Consider the following 15,393-nt stretch of genomic DNA (forward strand, 5'->3'; position numbering starts at 1 on the left):
ATGGAGAAAGGAAGCTGTCTTATTTCCAGTCCATAATAAGGCCAATAAACAAAAGTTCTGCCAAGGCTCACTTCCTTTCAGTTTATTACCATCTCCACCCTGACCGATATTTCCTGGCTGCTCATCCAAACAGTAATTGAAAACACTTCCTTTGACTTATTGATTGTGTTGGTGAGTCTAAGCAAATATTTAAGTATTCTCGGTCTCTTCCCTTTCTCCTTCTCGTCTCTATTGTTGTTCTGTGGTGTTCTATTTTTGTGTGCGTGTCTCTTAGTTTCAAACTGCACAGAAAGTAGTAACTGGCTGTGTTTCTTGGCATCAACAGACTTCTGATGAAAGGAATAGCATGGTGACAGACATGGCATTTCGAAATCCCATCCTCAGATATTGGTGCTTACTCACCACATTCCAGGATGTAAAAAGAAGATCCACAGCAGAGCTTCTGTGTCAAAACCTTCTTAGATGTAAATCTCTGCCCGTCTCACTGCCTCAGACAGAAACTGTACACTGTCTAGCACCAAGCAGGCCAGGTAACATTAGATTTTTGCTAATATATTTTATGTCTGATGTTATTTATAAATGATTAGTTTGTGTTTCATGGCAAGCATTAGATCTAAGGGATGTGGGTAAGGGAGCACCTGCAGCACTGAGGTTGGTCTTGAGGTAACTTAAGGTCCTGTCTTCCATTACGTTCTCTGAAAAAGAAGAGATCTAGTAAAACTAGATGACACACATCAGCAAATCAACATGTACTTGAGTGAAATTCACATTTCCCCAAAGTCAACCATAAAGGTGACAGACACGGTTGCACCTTGATTCTCTCACCGCTATGAAAACACTAAGATGTGTTAGAATATACTGAGCTGTAAAATCAAAGGTGAAAGAAAAAGGAAAAGACGAAAATAAACTCATCCTTTGCTGTAGCAAGATACAGTGAAGGACTCCTTTGCTGTGATAAACTACTGCACAGGAGCTCATGTTCTGAAAACATTAGAATAATCCAGAATTTAACTTATAGTATATTCTAAATGAAATAATCTTGACATTTATATAAATTATGTGACTGTCAGGGTTTCTATGCGAAGGAGCCGAGTGCTTTGGAAGAGAAGCGGATCCGCAGCATCACAGATCCTCCACTGTGCCCAACAATATGCATGATGTCGCCTTTTCACATGAACATCCTTTGTTATATAAAATCTGCTTTGTAGTCTCAGTACTATTGCGTACACAAAATTGTTTGTTTATTTATTTGTTTGTTTATTTATTTATTTTTATGGGATGGTTGCTGAAAAACCAATTGTTATTGTACATTTTATTTCTTTTATTTTTTTCATTTAACTTATACAATAAATATGGTTCACCTCAGGTGAATTTTACTTATCTTTATTACTGATTTATGGAAATCAACACACCTCTGAATTATTGAATGGCATGTGCTCCAAGATAAATTTCTAGATATTAGTGAAAAATATAACTAAAAAACACGAATCAGTTCTATCTATGTTTCAATACTTTTTGAGGGTACCATTCAGTATTTCCCAAATAATAATAATAAAAACACACAAATGCCACAATACAAACTTTTTGCCCTAGGACTCACCTCCAACTTTATTTATTTATTTTTTTGACCTGTTAAAAGTGAAAGGAAAACAAAAACACCACGCATTCCACATGATGAACCAGCATGCTGCTTTCCTGTTTTAAGGTGTGTTTACTGACCGAAGAAAAAGAAAATCTGATTTTTCGGTGTCTCGTTTGCCGGTCACCAGCCAGGCAGGTCAAGCTGAAAATCGTCCGATTCCGGTCACCTGTCTAAAGGGCATTTTTAGTTTATATCTTGCAATAGGTTTTTTATTTTTATTATTATTTTGCTTTCAGGCAATCTATTCTTTATTTACCTTGCTTTGATGGTATTTATATATACTGTGGTATCAGATCCCTAAAAGAGCGATGTTGAGTTATTTAGTTAAAGCTGTATTTTAGAATGTGGTTGAAACCCAAATCAAATATGTAACAGTGCAATGTTGTTGTAACAATACAACTCTTAACATCAATATCCTGTGATTCATAACACTTAGTTTAAATTTGAATATTGTTGAGTGAAAACAATCACCCTCACCATTTTGCTTTTATAACTTGAATGTGTTTTGGCAGAGAGCTGAGTCTAAATTTGTGTCTGAATATGAATGAATAAATCTTGCATGTCATAAATCATATATATAATTTGTTATTTTTTCCCCCACAAAATGACATTGGTCTGCTGCTGGCCTGTAAAGATGTGTTCATCGTTCACATGTCTGCACTCATAAATAAGGCAATAAGAAGGAAATATTATTATCTTTTAAAACAGAACACCTGGATTATCACAGATGCTGTATTCATGATTTTCTCACAGCTGTCATTTAAATTTAGATAACCTAAAGCATCAGCGATCAACATAATCTGCATAAACATGGGAGGCTATTGGAGTTCAAGTCATTCAGCATTTCTTTTGTCATATTAGCTTCTCTTAAATGCTTCCTTTCTAGTGTTTTTCTCCCTCTTCACCTGTTTTTTTTCTCCTCCTGTGTTTATCAATCTTCCCTCCCTCTCTCCGTTGTCTCATCTCCTCTGTTTACCTGTCCTCACCTCGCTCATTACAATTGCCGTACACCCCATAAATGTCTCTCCTTGTCACCGGCACATTATTTCTGCATAATTTTTTGTTTTCGTCTCCGGTCCTAAGCATAATATTTTGCTGCAGGCCGGAGGCATTGCGCTGTGCTGCTGAACGTGTTAAACGCACCTCGGTTCCCTCTTTCTCTGGCTATTTCACACCTGGCTGCTTGCGTCTGATATATCTCCCGACTTCCCAGCGCAGTACACCACAACAGTCATTAATTGGAAGGAAAAGGAAATCATATACTCTCTTCACAGATCGAGCGGCAAACATCCCGCATGAGTTAATATCATGCATCTGTGTGCTGCCTGCAGCTGTAGCAATAGCACAGTTTTATAAAGCATTAAACTTTGATATTTTAATTCGTCTAGCGGTGTAAAACCAAACTGTAGAACTAAGAAATTCATCTGTGTGTGGGGACTTTTAGCATATATTTATGTTTGCCACAGGCCATTAATTACTCCCTCCCCCCACCACCATCCTCCATGAATTCCATCAACTGGTGCCATGAAAAAGCATTTTCTCTCTTAAAGATTGCTTGTGTTTCAGACTCTTTGTCACACTTAAATGGTTCAGATCATTAAATAAATTGTATTACTGCTGGTCTGACTTAATTATATACACCACTATCACCACCATATCAGACTTCCTTTTTCAGATAATTTTTTTTGAACATTATATTGTGTTAGTTTGACTGAACTGAACCTAAGCAACTGCAGCTTTAGTTGTTCAGAAGTGACCTGGATGAGTAGTCGATGTCCTGTAGTAGTATATTTTCTTGGTCATCCACTCCTTGGAATATAACGGTATAATGGTTCTCACAGCTTTGCAGGAGTATCAAAGACTTAGGAATTATGTTGTCAGATGGATACATGTCATTTATTTATCATCTTTTCTTGAATTTCTTACCGTTCTGAGAGGTTTTAGCCTACTACATGTTGTCAGAAGCGTTTAATTTTAAAGGTGTTCATTGGTTCCACAGGTCTGGCACTGATCTGGCCTGCAATTGTATTAATTTATTTGGAAGGCATAATGCATATCACTTAACATTTATGGAAATGCACCAGGATTAGCCAATAGGCTAATTGTTATTTATTGTCCTTATCCAGTCCATGATTCAATGCTTCTTTTTTTTTTTTTTCTTTTGGCATAATGCCAGGTTTCTTAGAACTAAGAAAGTCAGAATTATTGATTAGGATCTTAATCAATGAAATCGTGCTGTGATTTTTTTTTTATTTACTGCGAAAACAAATATATTTAAAGATTGCAAAAACAGAAGGAATCTTGTAATCCTTTCGCTGCGCATTGCATAATATTTTTAATATAGAACTAAAAGTCTGAACAGCATCTGTTAGATAATTAAATTTAAGTACCAACTGGAAAATATAAATATAGAGTATATATAAATGGATTCTACTGTCCTCTTATAGCTAAATTCATGTGGCCATAATGTACTTTTCCTTCCTTTTTAACTCTTATCTTGTTTTTCCTTGTCATCCTTTTTTTTCTCTTCCACCCAGTTTGCGCTCTATGCAGAATGGAGCTATTTTTTTGTCTTGTTCACTTCATAACTGCCTTGACAAGTCTCCCATTGATTGTGCTTGTAGATTAGAATTGATTTTGCTCTTCCCTGTATTTTCCTTTCTGTTTGCTCTTTCCCGTTATGATGAGCATTTTTGTCACTCCATTCATCACAACGACGGACTGAAAGATTTTCACCCTCAGGATCTGTACTATTGTACTCTGTGCAAATGGGAAGAAAAAAAAAAACTCAGCAAACAGCTAAATAACAAAACCAACTGACCAGGTGTTTAAGAGAATGACTAAAAAAATCTTGTGTGTTTTTGACTCGTTTTTCTGCAGAGACGAAGACTTCTCCCATACCGTCCTCCAAAGCACCGCAGAAGGCCGAGCCTCCGGTGGGCAGAGCTGCCAGGGCCGTCACATTTTTCTCTCCTTTGCTGTTAGGGATGATGCTGTTGTTCATGTGGTGAGCACCAACACACACATGTTCAAATTGATTTTGAACTTCACTGGTACAGTATATATTAACATGTTAATGCATGACTTTATTGTCACAAAAATGTTTCATACTCCAAGAGTAACTCCTGTGTGGGGAGTTTATTTTATGACCACAGGAGATTGTTTTTCTTTCTTCTTTTTTTTTTACCGTTTCTTCTGCAGAGTCTATTTGAGGTTGAAATGAAATGCAATACGAGTGTCTCTGATTTTGTTTGAAGCCGACACGTAGCTTTGGAAATGTAAAAATGCAACTTGCACTTTTCCTCATTTTTTTTTCTTCTTTTTTGTTGACAGCACAGTTTGTATTGGTATTTGATTTGATAGATCAAAACAAAGTAGTGCATACCTGTGAAGAATAAATCCGAAAGGATAAATTGATTTTTCATTTTCTTACAATTGTAAAACAAAGTGTAGCTTTCATGTGTAATCAACCTAACTGCACTAGCTCTTTGAATAACCGACTTTCAGCTTCATGTTTCAGGTTTTGCTAGTTTTGCGCTTTGCCAGATTGATTTTTCTTTGTCCATTCTTCTATGCAACACAATTAAGATCAAGCAGAGGGATAATATCCATGATCCATTTTCAAATTCTGCCATAGAATAATAGTTGGATTTCGTTTTGACTTTGACTGGGTCACAGAGATACGTCTCTGTTCCTACTGAATCAAAAGAACCCAATTTAATGATGCTGCCTCCACTATGTTTTACTTCAGGATGCTCAGGCCCATGCTGATATGGAATTTTAGTTTTCCTACACACTTTTACATCGTAAATCTAGGCCTAAAAGTTCACTTTACAGTATGTCTCCTCTTCTTCTCTCTTCCTTTTTGGAAGATTTTTTGAATGTTGAATGATTTTCCTTTGTAATTTGCAAATATCCATAAAGTTGTGTTGGTCTACCACATAAAATCCCAATAAGAAAAAGAAAACACTGGTTTGTGCTTTTTCAACCGCTTCAATTTCAAGTGGTATGAATACTTTGTCAAGTTACTGCTAATCAGATTGGAGGGTTTATAAAAGGACAAGAGATAGCATTTTTGATGGTTCACAGCTTAAATTGCTTTGTTTTTTTTCTTTCTGCATCTGCAGATGTTTTAGTCCCATGGAGTGACAACAGGTGGGAGGAAGAACAAGATAAAGAGGCGGAGGCTGGTGTTTTTTCTATTTTGCACATGTTTTTGAGGATACAGTGCATTGATCATATCTGTCCATCACACAGTTACTCACCAAAATTTCTTAAGAGGGGAAATCAGACAGTCATTGTTGGCTGACGGGGACAAAGACATTCTTCAGAGGAACTTTTGCAAACGACAACAAGAGCAGCAACAGAGGCAACAGAACAACCACGACAGCAGCAGCATCAAAGTGATTAATGTTACGCCCCTGTGGCTTCGATGAGCCGCGGCAGACTGATTTGTTGGTTTGTTTGGTTCAGGAAGCTCCTTCTCTGAGCAAGAAAACCAACACATTGTTATTTTTTATTCATTAATTGACTTTCTCCCTTACTTTTTAACTGCAGAGCGCTTCACAGACAAACGCACGCTTATCGCAGTCGTGCCTTTGTGTGTGTGGCTACTGTAGCGCCCCCACATACAGCTCAACCATCATGCCAAAGACTCATAAGCACCCCAACCAAGTGGCTCCAAATTCTTTCACTGAGCTTCCCAAAGCTTGTGCCTGTGCTCAAAACGTGTGTGCATATGCAAGTGGAGTGGTGAAGCTGAAAAGTGCTATACGTATCAAACCTTAGGATATTTGCAGCTCCTGTTTGTGTACACACACACACGCACGCACGCACACACCATTTAAACAAAGACGCCACTGTAAGCCTCCATCAGACGGTGCTCCGCACGCCTCCGACGCCTGAATCGAACCGTTGGAGGGAGCCTTTGTTCGATCTGGGGACTAACACTTTGAAGAATTCAGTAATGGTAGCTCCACTTATTTAGACCGTTAACTTTACATTGTGCTTACAGCAACTGATAAGAAGGACCTGGATTGTAAGAAAAAAAAAAAAAAAACAAAGATAAAAAAAATAATTAAAAAAAATAAGGTAAATAAAAATGAAATAAAAATAAAAAGAACAAAAATAAAGTGGTTTTCAGACGGAACATTTGTTTTCTCACAAAGTTGCGTTTGGTTTGACTTTGTTTTTACAGCAACATTGCATTTTGGATCTGACATGAGCTACGGTACGTTGGTTTCTGTTTCTGCTCAATGCTGTAAAAAAACAGTAACATGAATCTGTTTGCTTTCCAAAGTCTGGCGCCTTTACAAACATTTTATTATTTTTCAGTTTACATTTTAATAGCCAATATCAGCAGGTATTATTATGTTATTCAAATGAATATTGATGTGTTTATTGTAATTTTTGAATTTTATGGACAAATAATAAAAAAGATGCATATAGGGCTTTAGTTTTTTGTTTGTTCCCTTTGGTTTTTTCAGACATTCATAATGGCTTACTTTCTTGATTCTATTTTGTAAACTATGATATGTAACTTTAACAATGAACAAAGTTTATTATTTAATATTATTAATAATGATAATAATAATGTATGTATTAGCATTAGAATGTCGTAACCTGTACCTGGGGTCTTTTTTATAGATGTATATACAATGACAGGTTTCAACCATTAAATGTGACCATTTCACAATGAATTCTGATGAACTGGCATCATTTTCATGTCACCTTTTAGAACAGAATTCAATGGAAATGCAGCAAGTTGGTGTATCTCTTTTAATAATCACCTTCAAAGTGTACTGTATCAAAATGTCATCATACAGATTAATTCCTTCCTCCCCAATTAGTGACCTTAATCACAAAATTAAACAAAGCAGATTCTGCATATTGCTCAGAAATATTATGCATTTATAATTTGAAATAATTGTATGGAATAAGACATTAATATTTTTTATCAAGCTAATGACTATTAAGTTTTTGATCAACTAAAAATACATAAGCCAACCATATAAATCTAAGCTTACTTTTATATTCTACTACTTAATTTCCACTTTACACTGGGTGGAAACTTTTTTGTTTAAGAATCACTGAAAATCTTTAGACTAATTAGAAATCTATTCTATATAGGACTAGTGTTTTCTCGTAAGTTCAAAGAAAGTTTCATCACCTAGAATTCAAAATTTTGACATAAAATATTAGAACACTAATATTTTATGTCAGAAAAAGGTAGTGTCTGAGATTTGATCACAAATAGAAAAGTAGGACGGTGCTTCATACCGATGCAACAATAATATGTTCATTAAGTGCATGTCGGATACTCAATGGTTATTATTGTTGTGACATATCAAAAATCAATGGTATAAGGCATGTTTATAATAAAATTCATATACAATGCAATCCAAAGAGCTTTACTGAACATCAAAGGAAAGTCAGAAAATAGCAAAGCGTGACTATAAAAGTGTTGCATAAAAAGCACGTTTAGATAAAGGCATAAAGATTTAAATAATTCAACAGTTTCTGCACAGCTAGTTGCTGGTTTTATACAGATGATATTGATATTGTGGCAATTTTTCGACAAGTGGTGGGAAAACTTTTGTTCCAACACCAAAACAAACAAGTTTTTAGACATATTGAGCCCAATTGAGCATGGATCTCAATCCATGAATTTCTAAGACCAAAAATAATAGTTTTGGCTTATCTTCATAAAGCTTGAGGAAATTCTGTGAAACAGTATAAAGACAATCAATTCAGCAAAAACGCAAGCAAAAGTCATAATTCACATACTGGCAACAGGTTAGCCGCTGGAGTCCGTATATTCTAAAAAAAATAAAAAAAATTGTTTTCAACATTGATCCAATCCAATCCATTTTCTTTATGAAGCACATTAAAAGTTACAGTGGACAAAAGTGCTGTACAAAAAAATAAAAAGAATAAAATGCAAAATCAAATTAAAAGGATATAAAATGGTTATGCAGTTAAAACAAATTAAGAACAGTGGAAGAGAACAAAATACATACTGCAAGTAACAACCATATGTTCAACATTTCAAATGGTTTCAAACGCCTGGGAAAATGATGGCAAGAAATATTGAATCAATTCAAACACAGCAGTTATCTGACTAATGTTTGTTTGTTATATTCAGTTAATTTTTTCACAGTGGCTTCGTGAAAAATGTTAAAAAACACTTTTTTGTCATAAATATCAAGTTGTCAACGCGTGTAAAGTAAAAGGGATCAGCATGAAAACACTGTCAGCAAATCAAGCTCGACTTATGCAGGAGTAAAAGCGGGTGAGTCATAAAAATCTTTATCTTGTGATTCATCGCAGCAAAGATGAGTAGCTTCTGTTCCCTTGCGAGAAAGAGAAGAAGAAGGGGTTTTTATTTTTCGTTCAAATAAGAATGCACTTTGATAAACTCATTCAGATTCTTACATATCTTCCAGACATTGTCATAAAGTCTATTTCACCTCATCTCTGTAATCAAGATGCAGTTTTCATTAGTATATTTATATCATCTTTTTGTTACATCACACATAAAGATAACTGGACCAAATCTTCCTTGAATTGTTTACAAGCCAGACATTCTTTTGATATCGCATTTAAAATTTGAGATCATAAAAAATACTATCAAGTATCAGACAAAAAATATTTGAATAAGTTCTACCTAATAACTAGCCGTGCAATTATGATCACTATGCAGAATTATGATTAAATTAATGCAAGTTGTCTGGATCTTGAAGCAGCCAAACAACCACAAATCACCACACTGCCACTGTGATTCCTTCCACAACTCCTTCTTTGTGCTCTGGGTTGAATCTGATGGATGCCGATTGATTTCTTTCACGTTTCTAGATTGGGGCAAGGTTTTGCATTTAAGGATCTTTTAATTTATTTCATGTTGTCATACAATTTCCATTTCTTAAGTCTGAAAGTGGTGCAGTAATTAGACCTGTAGCTAGAAATGTAGCTAGAAAAATGAAACTCAGCTTTCGAAAAAGATAAGCTTACTCTAAGTTAAAGGGGTTCATAAAAATAGTCGGATGGTCTAAAAAATTTAAACATGATAAAAAGGAAGCTATACTTGATCAGTTTCATTATAACATAGAGCTCTCTACACATACTGTTAGCCCTTGTATAGATGAGTAAAATGCCTAAAAATACATTCCTCCTCCATTCCACTCTAGGTTCTATGTTAATTTAATGCTTTATGACTAAAGTGCCAATTTTGTATTTGATGCAGCCAAACTAATTGGTCTGCTGAAGGAGATTATTTCTCTCACACCCTCTGACTTAATAAAGTGATAATAACATAGCAGGTTGGGAAACCTCCTACAGGTGCTTCAAAATGAACTCTGTTCATGCCTCTGAAAAAATAACAAAGAGGGAAATTTTTTACGGTATTTTGACTCGCAGCTATTCAGCATGTATTATAAATGTCCCACTGGCAAGGGTTAGGGTTGTGAAACAAAAGAGATGAATACACAATTCTGGAAAGATCTTCAACCTTTTGATAACTATTGAATATTATAGCAGATTGTTTCAAAAGAGAAAATAGAAATAGCCACTACTATTCTCTGTTTTAGAAGTATACTGTACTGTATGTCCATGTATTTTATGGTTTTAGGAACGTTGTTTTGCAATGGATTTTTTCTGCCCTCTCAATGGCTGACAGTACAATAAAAAAACACTAAAAACTGTTAGGACATTATCTGCTCTTTGTTGCTGATGTAGTTTCTGAGAAAAACGATGTCCTCGTATGAGCGCATTCATTTTAAATGTCAATAGAGCACAATCGTGTCACAATTGAGTAACGATGTGCACAACTCTTTCCTTGGTGCCTGCGTAATTGTGTGCCTGTTTCAAAACAAAATGCTAAACCATAATTGTGCCTGTATGATCAATATGGCTCATTTAACGTGACGCTAACATCTATTGGAAGACGTATGTTGCTTAAAGTTAGAAAAACTCTCCAAACATTTTCCATTCCTGCTGTTTTATATTATTTATTTAAATTCCTGAGCACGGCATGAAGCATGAAACATTTCATTTTCAGTCCAAATCTACCTCAAGGATTTTTTCCCTGTTGGAACATGTTTAAAGCTAGGAGTGAACGGCTTTGTAACAGTTGCGATCTGCCAGTAAGAAGAGAAATACCTTGCATGTAACGCTGCAGTCGAGCTTCCCCTGAGCTACCATTTGCTCTGCAGCGCTTCAGGTTTGCTCTCTTCAGGTTTACCACCTCTGGCAGATGGGCATTAGCCCTCCTCAGAACTGAGACATGGGGCACGACCTTCATTGGATGCTTTTTCCCACTCTGAAAAGTCAGAGTTGTCATTCTGAGAGAAGAAAATCATGGCCACTTCCAAACAAATTTCAGGAAACTGCGTGATGTTCCTCTTTGGTGTGTCACATACAATGAGGTCCATGTAGTAGTTTATTTTATTTATTTATTTACTGTGATGTTGCCTCTGCAACAAAATCTGAATTTATTTTAAGGTTTTTTACACACTTTATCACAATTGCAAGGAAGTGTGTTGTTTCTTTAAGAGGGATTTATTAATTTAAACTTTAAGTGGGGAAAAAAGGTAGCAAAACTTTAAAATTGTGGGTAAAACTGATACAAGACTGTTTTGGATCAACTTTCATGCATGTACATTTAAGACGAAGAAAAAAGAAAAACAATGGAGATGCCTTGGGGGTCAAAATTTCCTTTCTGACCTTTTGCTCTCACTCTCCTTGTCTGTCTCTCCTCAGTCTGTCCAACTGTCTGCCTCATCTTTCTCTCAAGCTCTCTTTCTGTCATTATGCTGACAAGCTCTGGCAGGCCGATTTGGAGGCCGAGGACAAATCAATACACCATCTAACAGCTGTCAGCTGGGGTCCTCTGCGTGTGGGGGTGTGTGCAGAGCGGCGATCTGCTGGCGTGGTACCGCATTCATTACTCTTTCCTCTCTTCCGTCCCCGCTCGTATATAGTGGCTGGCCTTTTTCTTTTATTTAATGAGGGTGTCAATGAGAACTCAATTAATATTTACAATGACAATGAATTCAATAAGGAGGGTGCAGAGGACACCGGTTTTATTATCCTTGTCATTGTCAGTGCAGAGAATCTACTGTGGTTTGCTCCTGTAGTCGCAAAACAGGATTTGTGAAACTTGATTTTAAATCTTTAAAACTTTAATTAAATTACAACTGAAATGTCCAGGCTTACCTTCGGTGTCTGCAGCCAGGGAGTGATCCACATTAACCTCAAGTAAATGGGAAGGAGTGTATCGGTGTGTGTGCGTGCGCGCTATCCAGAGCCTGTCAGTTCCAACCGCACTGGCCGGGTCTAATGACTGCTTTGACCTTTCACTGACAACGGGATGAATGCCGTGATATCTGCTTCCCTCTCACCTCTGCACCCGCTTCTGGGCTCTCACCTTTTTTAAATACTTACATCTTACTGCCTCTTTTTCCTCCGCTAAAGCTGCTTAGTTGATGTTCTTAAAATTCTTTCATATAAGAATCTCAATGCATGGTTTTCAATTCCTCTATATCGTTCTTCTATGGAAGCTGGATTTCTGAAATTTAGCTTTTTAAACTTCTTTTGTTTTGCTCACTAGCAGCAGTATGTTGTTTACTGTTGTCATCTGTGGTCAAACAGTTTGTTAAAATTGTGAACATTGAATGCACTAGGAAAACTTCTTGAACAGAAATCAAATGCTATCCAACCTCCACATGTGATGGTTTATTACAGTTTTTCATTTTTTTTTACCAGTTTTTTTTGGGGGGGGGGGCATTTGTTAATTTTTGCAAAGAATTAAGCAGTGCATAACACTTAAGTGGAAAGAATTTGATAGTTTTTTTTAATGTATTTTGCTTAAAAATAATTGTTGGTTGTAATATGCTTTTATATTGACTCAATAAAACATTGAACTTTGTGTTTGTTACGTTAAAAGGTTCAAGGGATTTGAATATTTTGCAAGGAACTGATGGTAATAAATACAACTAAGATTATACGTTAAATCACCATGAAGTAAAAAATATCCAACTCAATCAAAAAGGATAATTCTTAAACACTTTTAATGTATTTAATAAAAACAGTAGCATTCAGTAGATACAAACAGAAAAGCAGACCAAAATTACAACATCTAAACAAACTGTAAATATTACTATAAATGATAGCGAACCCTACTGTGAATGAATAAACGAAGTGAAAAGTCGCTTCTGTGGGTTTTTTTTTTTTAATGAGGAAACATCACAGGTCGATAGGAATTAATGGACTGGAATTAAAGTGATTTGTTGTTTGTCCACTAGAGGGAAGCAGAAACACTAAGCAATTCCATGCTCTGTCTATGGTGCTGAAAGGCACTTAAATCTCCGTGGTTCTCTCCAAGGTGCTGAATCATACAAAGCTTTTGAATATTATAAACTAAGGTTCATATCGAGGGTCTCTTGTGTTCATGTTAGCAGCAAAACTCAGCACTGTTGCTAGGACACCGGGTCTTTCATATTTATTACATATTTGCAAGAGGGCGGAATAAGGACAAGATCAAAACTGGTGAAAAATTTCTTGTCCAACCACATATCTTAAATGGAAGAAAACAGGCAACCCATTCACAACTAGCTTCATTAGTGGGACTTAGAATCAAACCAATGTAAATGATCTTTGCGATAACTTTGCAGCAGTTATCGCAAAGATTGTTTGGGAGGTTTTTTTTCCCCCCATGCCAAACTCATGATTATCCTAAATTCTGAAAAAGGCCAGTGTAATAAAGTAGTTGGTGATTTTCTTTGATGCTGAAATTGCAGTATAAAATATGCAGGCTTGATAAGTCACATGACTTCTGAGTCATCTCATCTCCCTCTTTGTACGTCCTCAAAATTAAGATGGCTCATTGTGAAGCAGAGCAACAACAATCCAGCACATCAAAGGCAGAGACGGGTCCTTCAAATGACAAAGCAGATGTGCGCCGTGGCTCCGCTCCATATGCAGATGTGGGGGGAAGCAATAAGTAGAACGAATATCAGAGATTAGACAGAACATAATTAGAAACAAAAGAAAAACAAGCTCCTGAGTAAAATATGGAATCCTTAATGACGGCCCACAGAGATACGATTAAGCAAACGATTGTAATAAAGACATTTCATTAAAAGGGATTAAACTTGCCTTACACAATCCCAGATATTTAATAAGAGACATCATTAAAATTGGATTTTTCATATGAGAAGTGAAATTTAAATTTATCGCCTACCAAGTTTCAGCATTCGAGCAGATGAATCTATTTTAGAAATCTTCCACTCAGCAGGTTTGCCTAAAATTAACCGCAGGAGCTAATATCATCTGCCAGTCACAATTTAGTGCTGGACTCACTCTGCCTGAAAGCTTGACTCTGGAAATACCATTTTTATCTGAACTAATGGTGTAATATTTCCCACAGGCATCATTTTGGATTTGGATTGAAGGAAAATTCCTTCTTTTGATTAATGATCAGATTAGATTCTCATTAAATGTCCACTGATCTTTCATCAGTTTACTTCTTTATCTGATCATTTTAGAGTTAATCAGTGCCAAGTCATTGTTATGTGGTCTCCTGCCCCCTCTTGTGGTAAATATTTTACATTTTATATGCAATTTTTAATTTGCATCTCTTTTAGATAAATTAAACTTTGTTATCAAGAGATACATAACTACTGTCACAAAAATCATTCTTATTTTTCACCTGCTACCCTTAGCCTCCCTACAGATTTCTTTTGATTTTGCTTAAATGCTTCAGATCATCAAATAAAATTTTATATTCAATAAAGAAACACAGTAAATATTGACTTAGCAGCAAAAGCTATCCAAACTGACATGGCCCTGTGTTAAAAAGAAGAAGAAGAAGAAATCGCACCCTAAACTCAGATCTAGGTGAGCTACTGAATAGCAACGACTGACATCAAATGTTTATAACCGGCAGTGTGTTCTGGTCATTTTTCCTTTGCAGAAATAATTCATTTTATCCATGATCGATGTGGAGAGCCCTCTAACAGGGAGGCTATTTTTGTCCAGTCTTTATCTAACTGTTCAATCTTGAACACTGACTTTACCTGAGGCCAGTGCGACCTGCAGAGTTTCCTGTTTTATTTAGTGTTGGTTGGGACTTCCTGGTTCAGTCTTTGATGTATATTATTGGACTGTTTTTTTTGGTTGACCAGCCTCTCCTGGACGGGTTTACCAGTGCTGCATAATTTCTTGTGTTGTAAATAAATACACCCACTTTGGTTAGCTTTGAAATAGCTTTGCTACACTTTGTTTTCATTTTTCTACTTAATTGGAATATTTTTGAAATGATGCTCTGCTTTTGGAAATCTTTCAAGAGGGCTTGTGTTTAAATTAATTGTTAAATTTCCAGGTCACATAATAATCAGGAATGAGCTTGACTGATGAAATTCAACCCAGCTTTCAAAAATTTTTAATTCAATCACAATTAATTAACAATGGGGGTTAAGTGCTTTTTCCCATACTGTCCAGTCAGTTTATATAGGCCCCCAGCCTCCTTAGTGAATAAAATCAAGAAATCTGTATGAGGGCAAACATTTATTGACTCAACTACACAAAGTAAAACAAATATGACTCAAACCAGCCCAAAGCAGTGATCTCTAATCCCAACAACATATATTAGTGTTGAAAGACGTTATGGTCTTTAGTAGAAAGCAGCACTCAAAGACCCAAGTGAAAGAAAGATGTTACCAGAGAAAATATGAAGGTCATTTTTAAATTTATCC

General features: G+C 35.9%; 1 protein-coding gene across 2 annotated transcripts in view; it reads left to right on the top strand.

Annotated features, from left to right (window-relative positions):
• The window catches only part of cntfr (ciliary neurotrophic factor receptor), a 246,203-nt gene extending 238,862 nt beyond the window's left edge, over positions 1–7,341 (top strand). For both annotated transcript variants that reach the window (XM_028025725.1, XM_028025724.1), the window contains 2 exons: positions 4,523–4,649; positions 5,770–7,341. In XM_028025725.1, the coding sequence (XP_027881526.1) occupies positions 4,523–4,649; position 5,770 (128 nt within the window). In that variant the 3' untranslated portion in view covers positions 5,771–7,341. The remainder of the gene's footprint in view (positions 1–4,522; positions 4,650–5,769) is intronic.
• Positions 7,342–15,393: the final 8,052 nt, after the last annotated feature.

This window comes from Xiphophorus couchianus, chromosome 8 (genome assembly GCF_001444195.1).
Source record: "Xiphophorus couchianus chromosome 8, X_couchianus-1.0, whole genome shotgun sequence".
Lineage (NCBI taxonomy): Eukaryota > Metazoa > Chordata > Actinopteri > Cyprinodontiformes > Poeciliidae > Xiphophorus > Xiphophorus couchianus.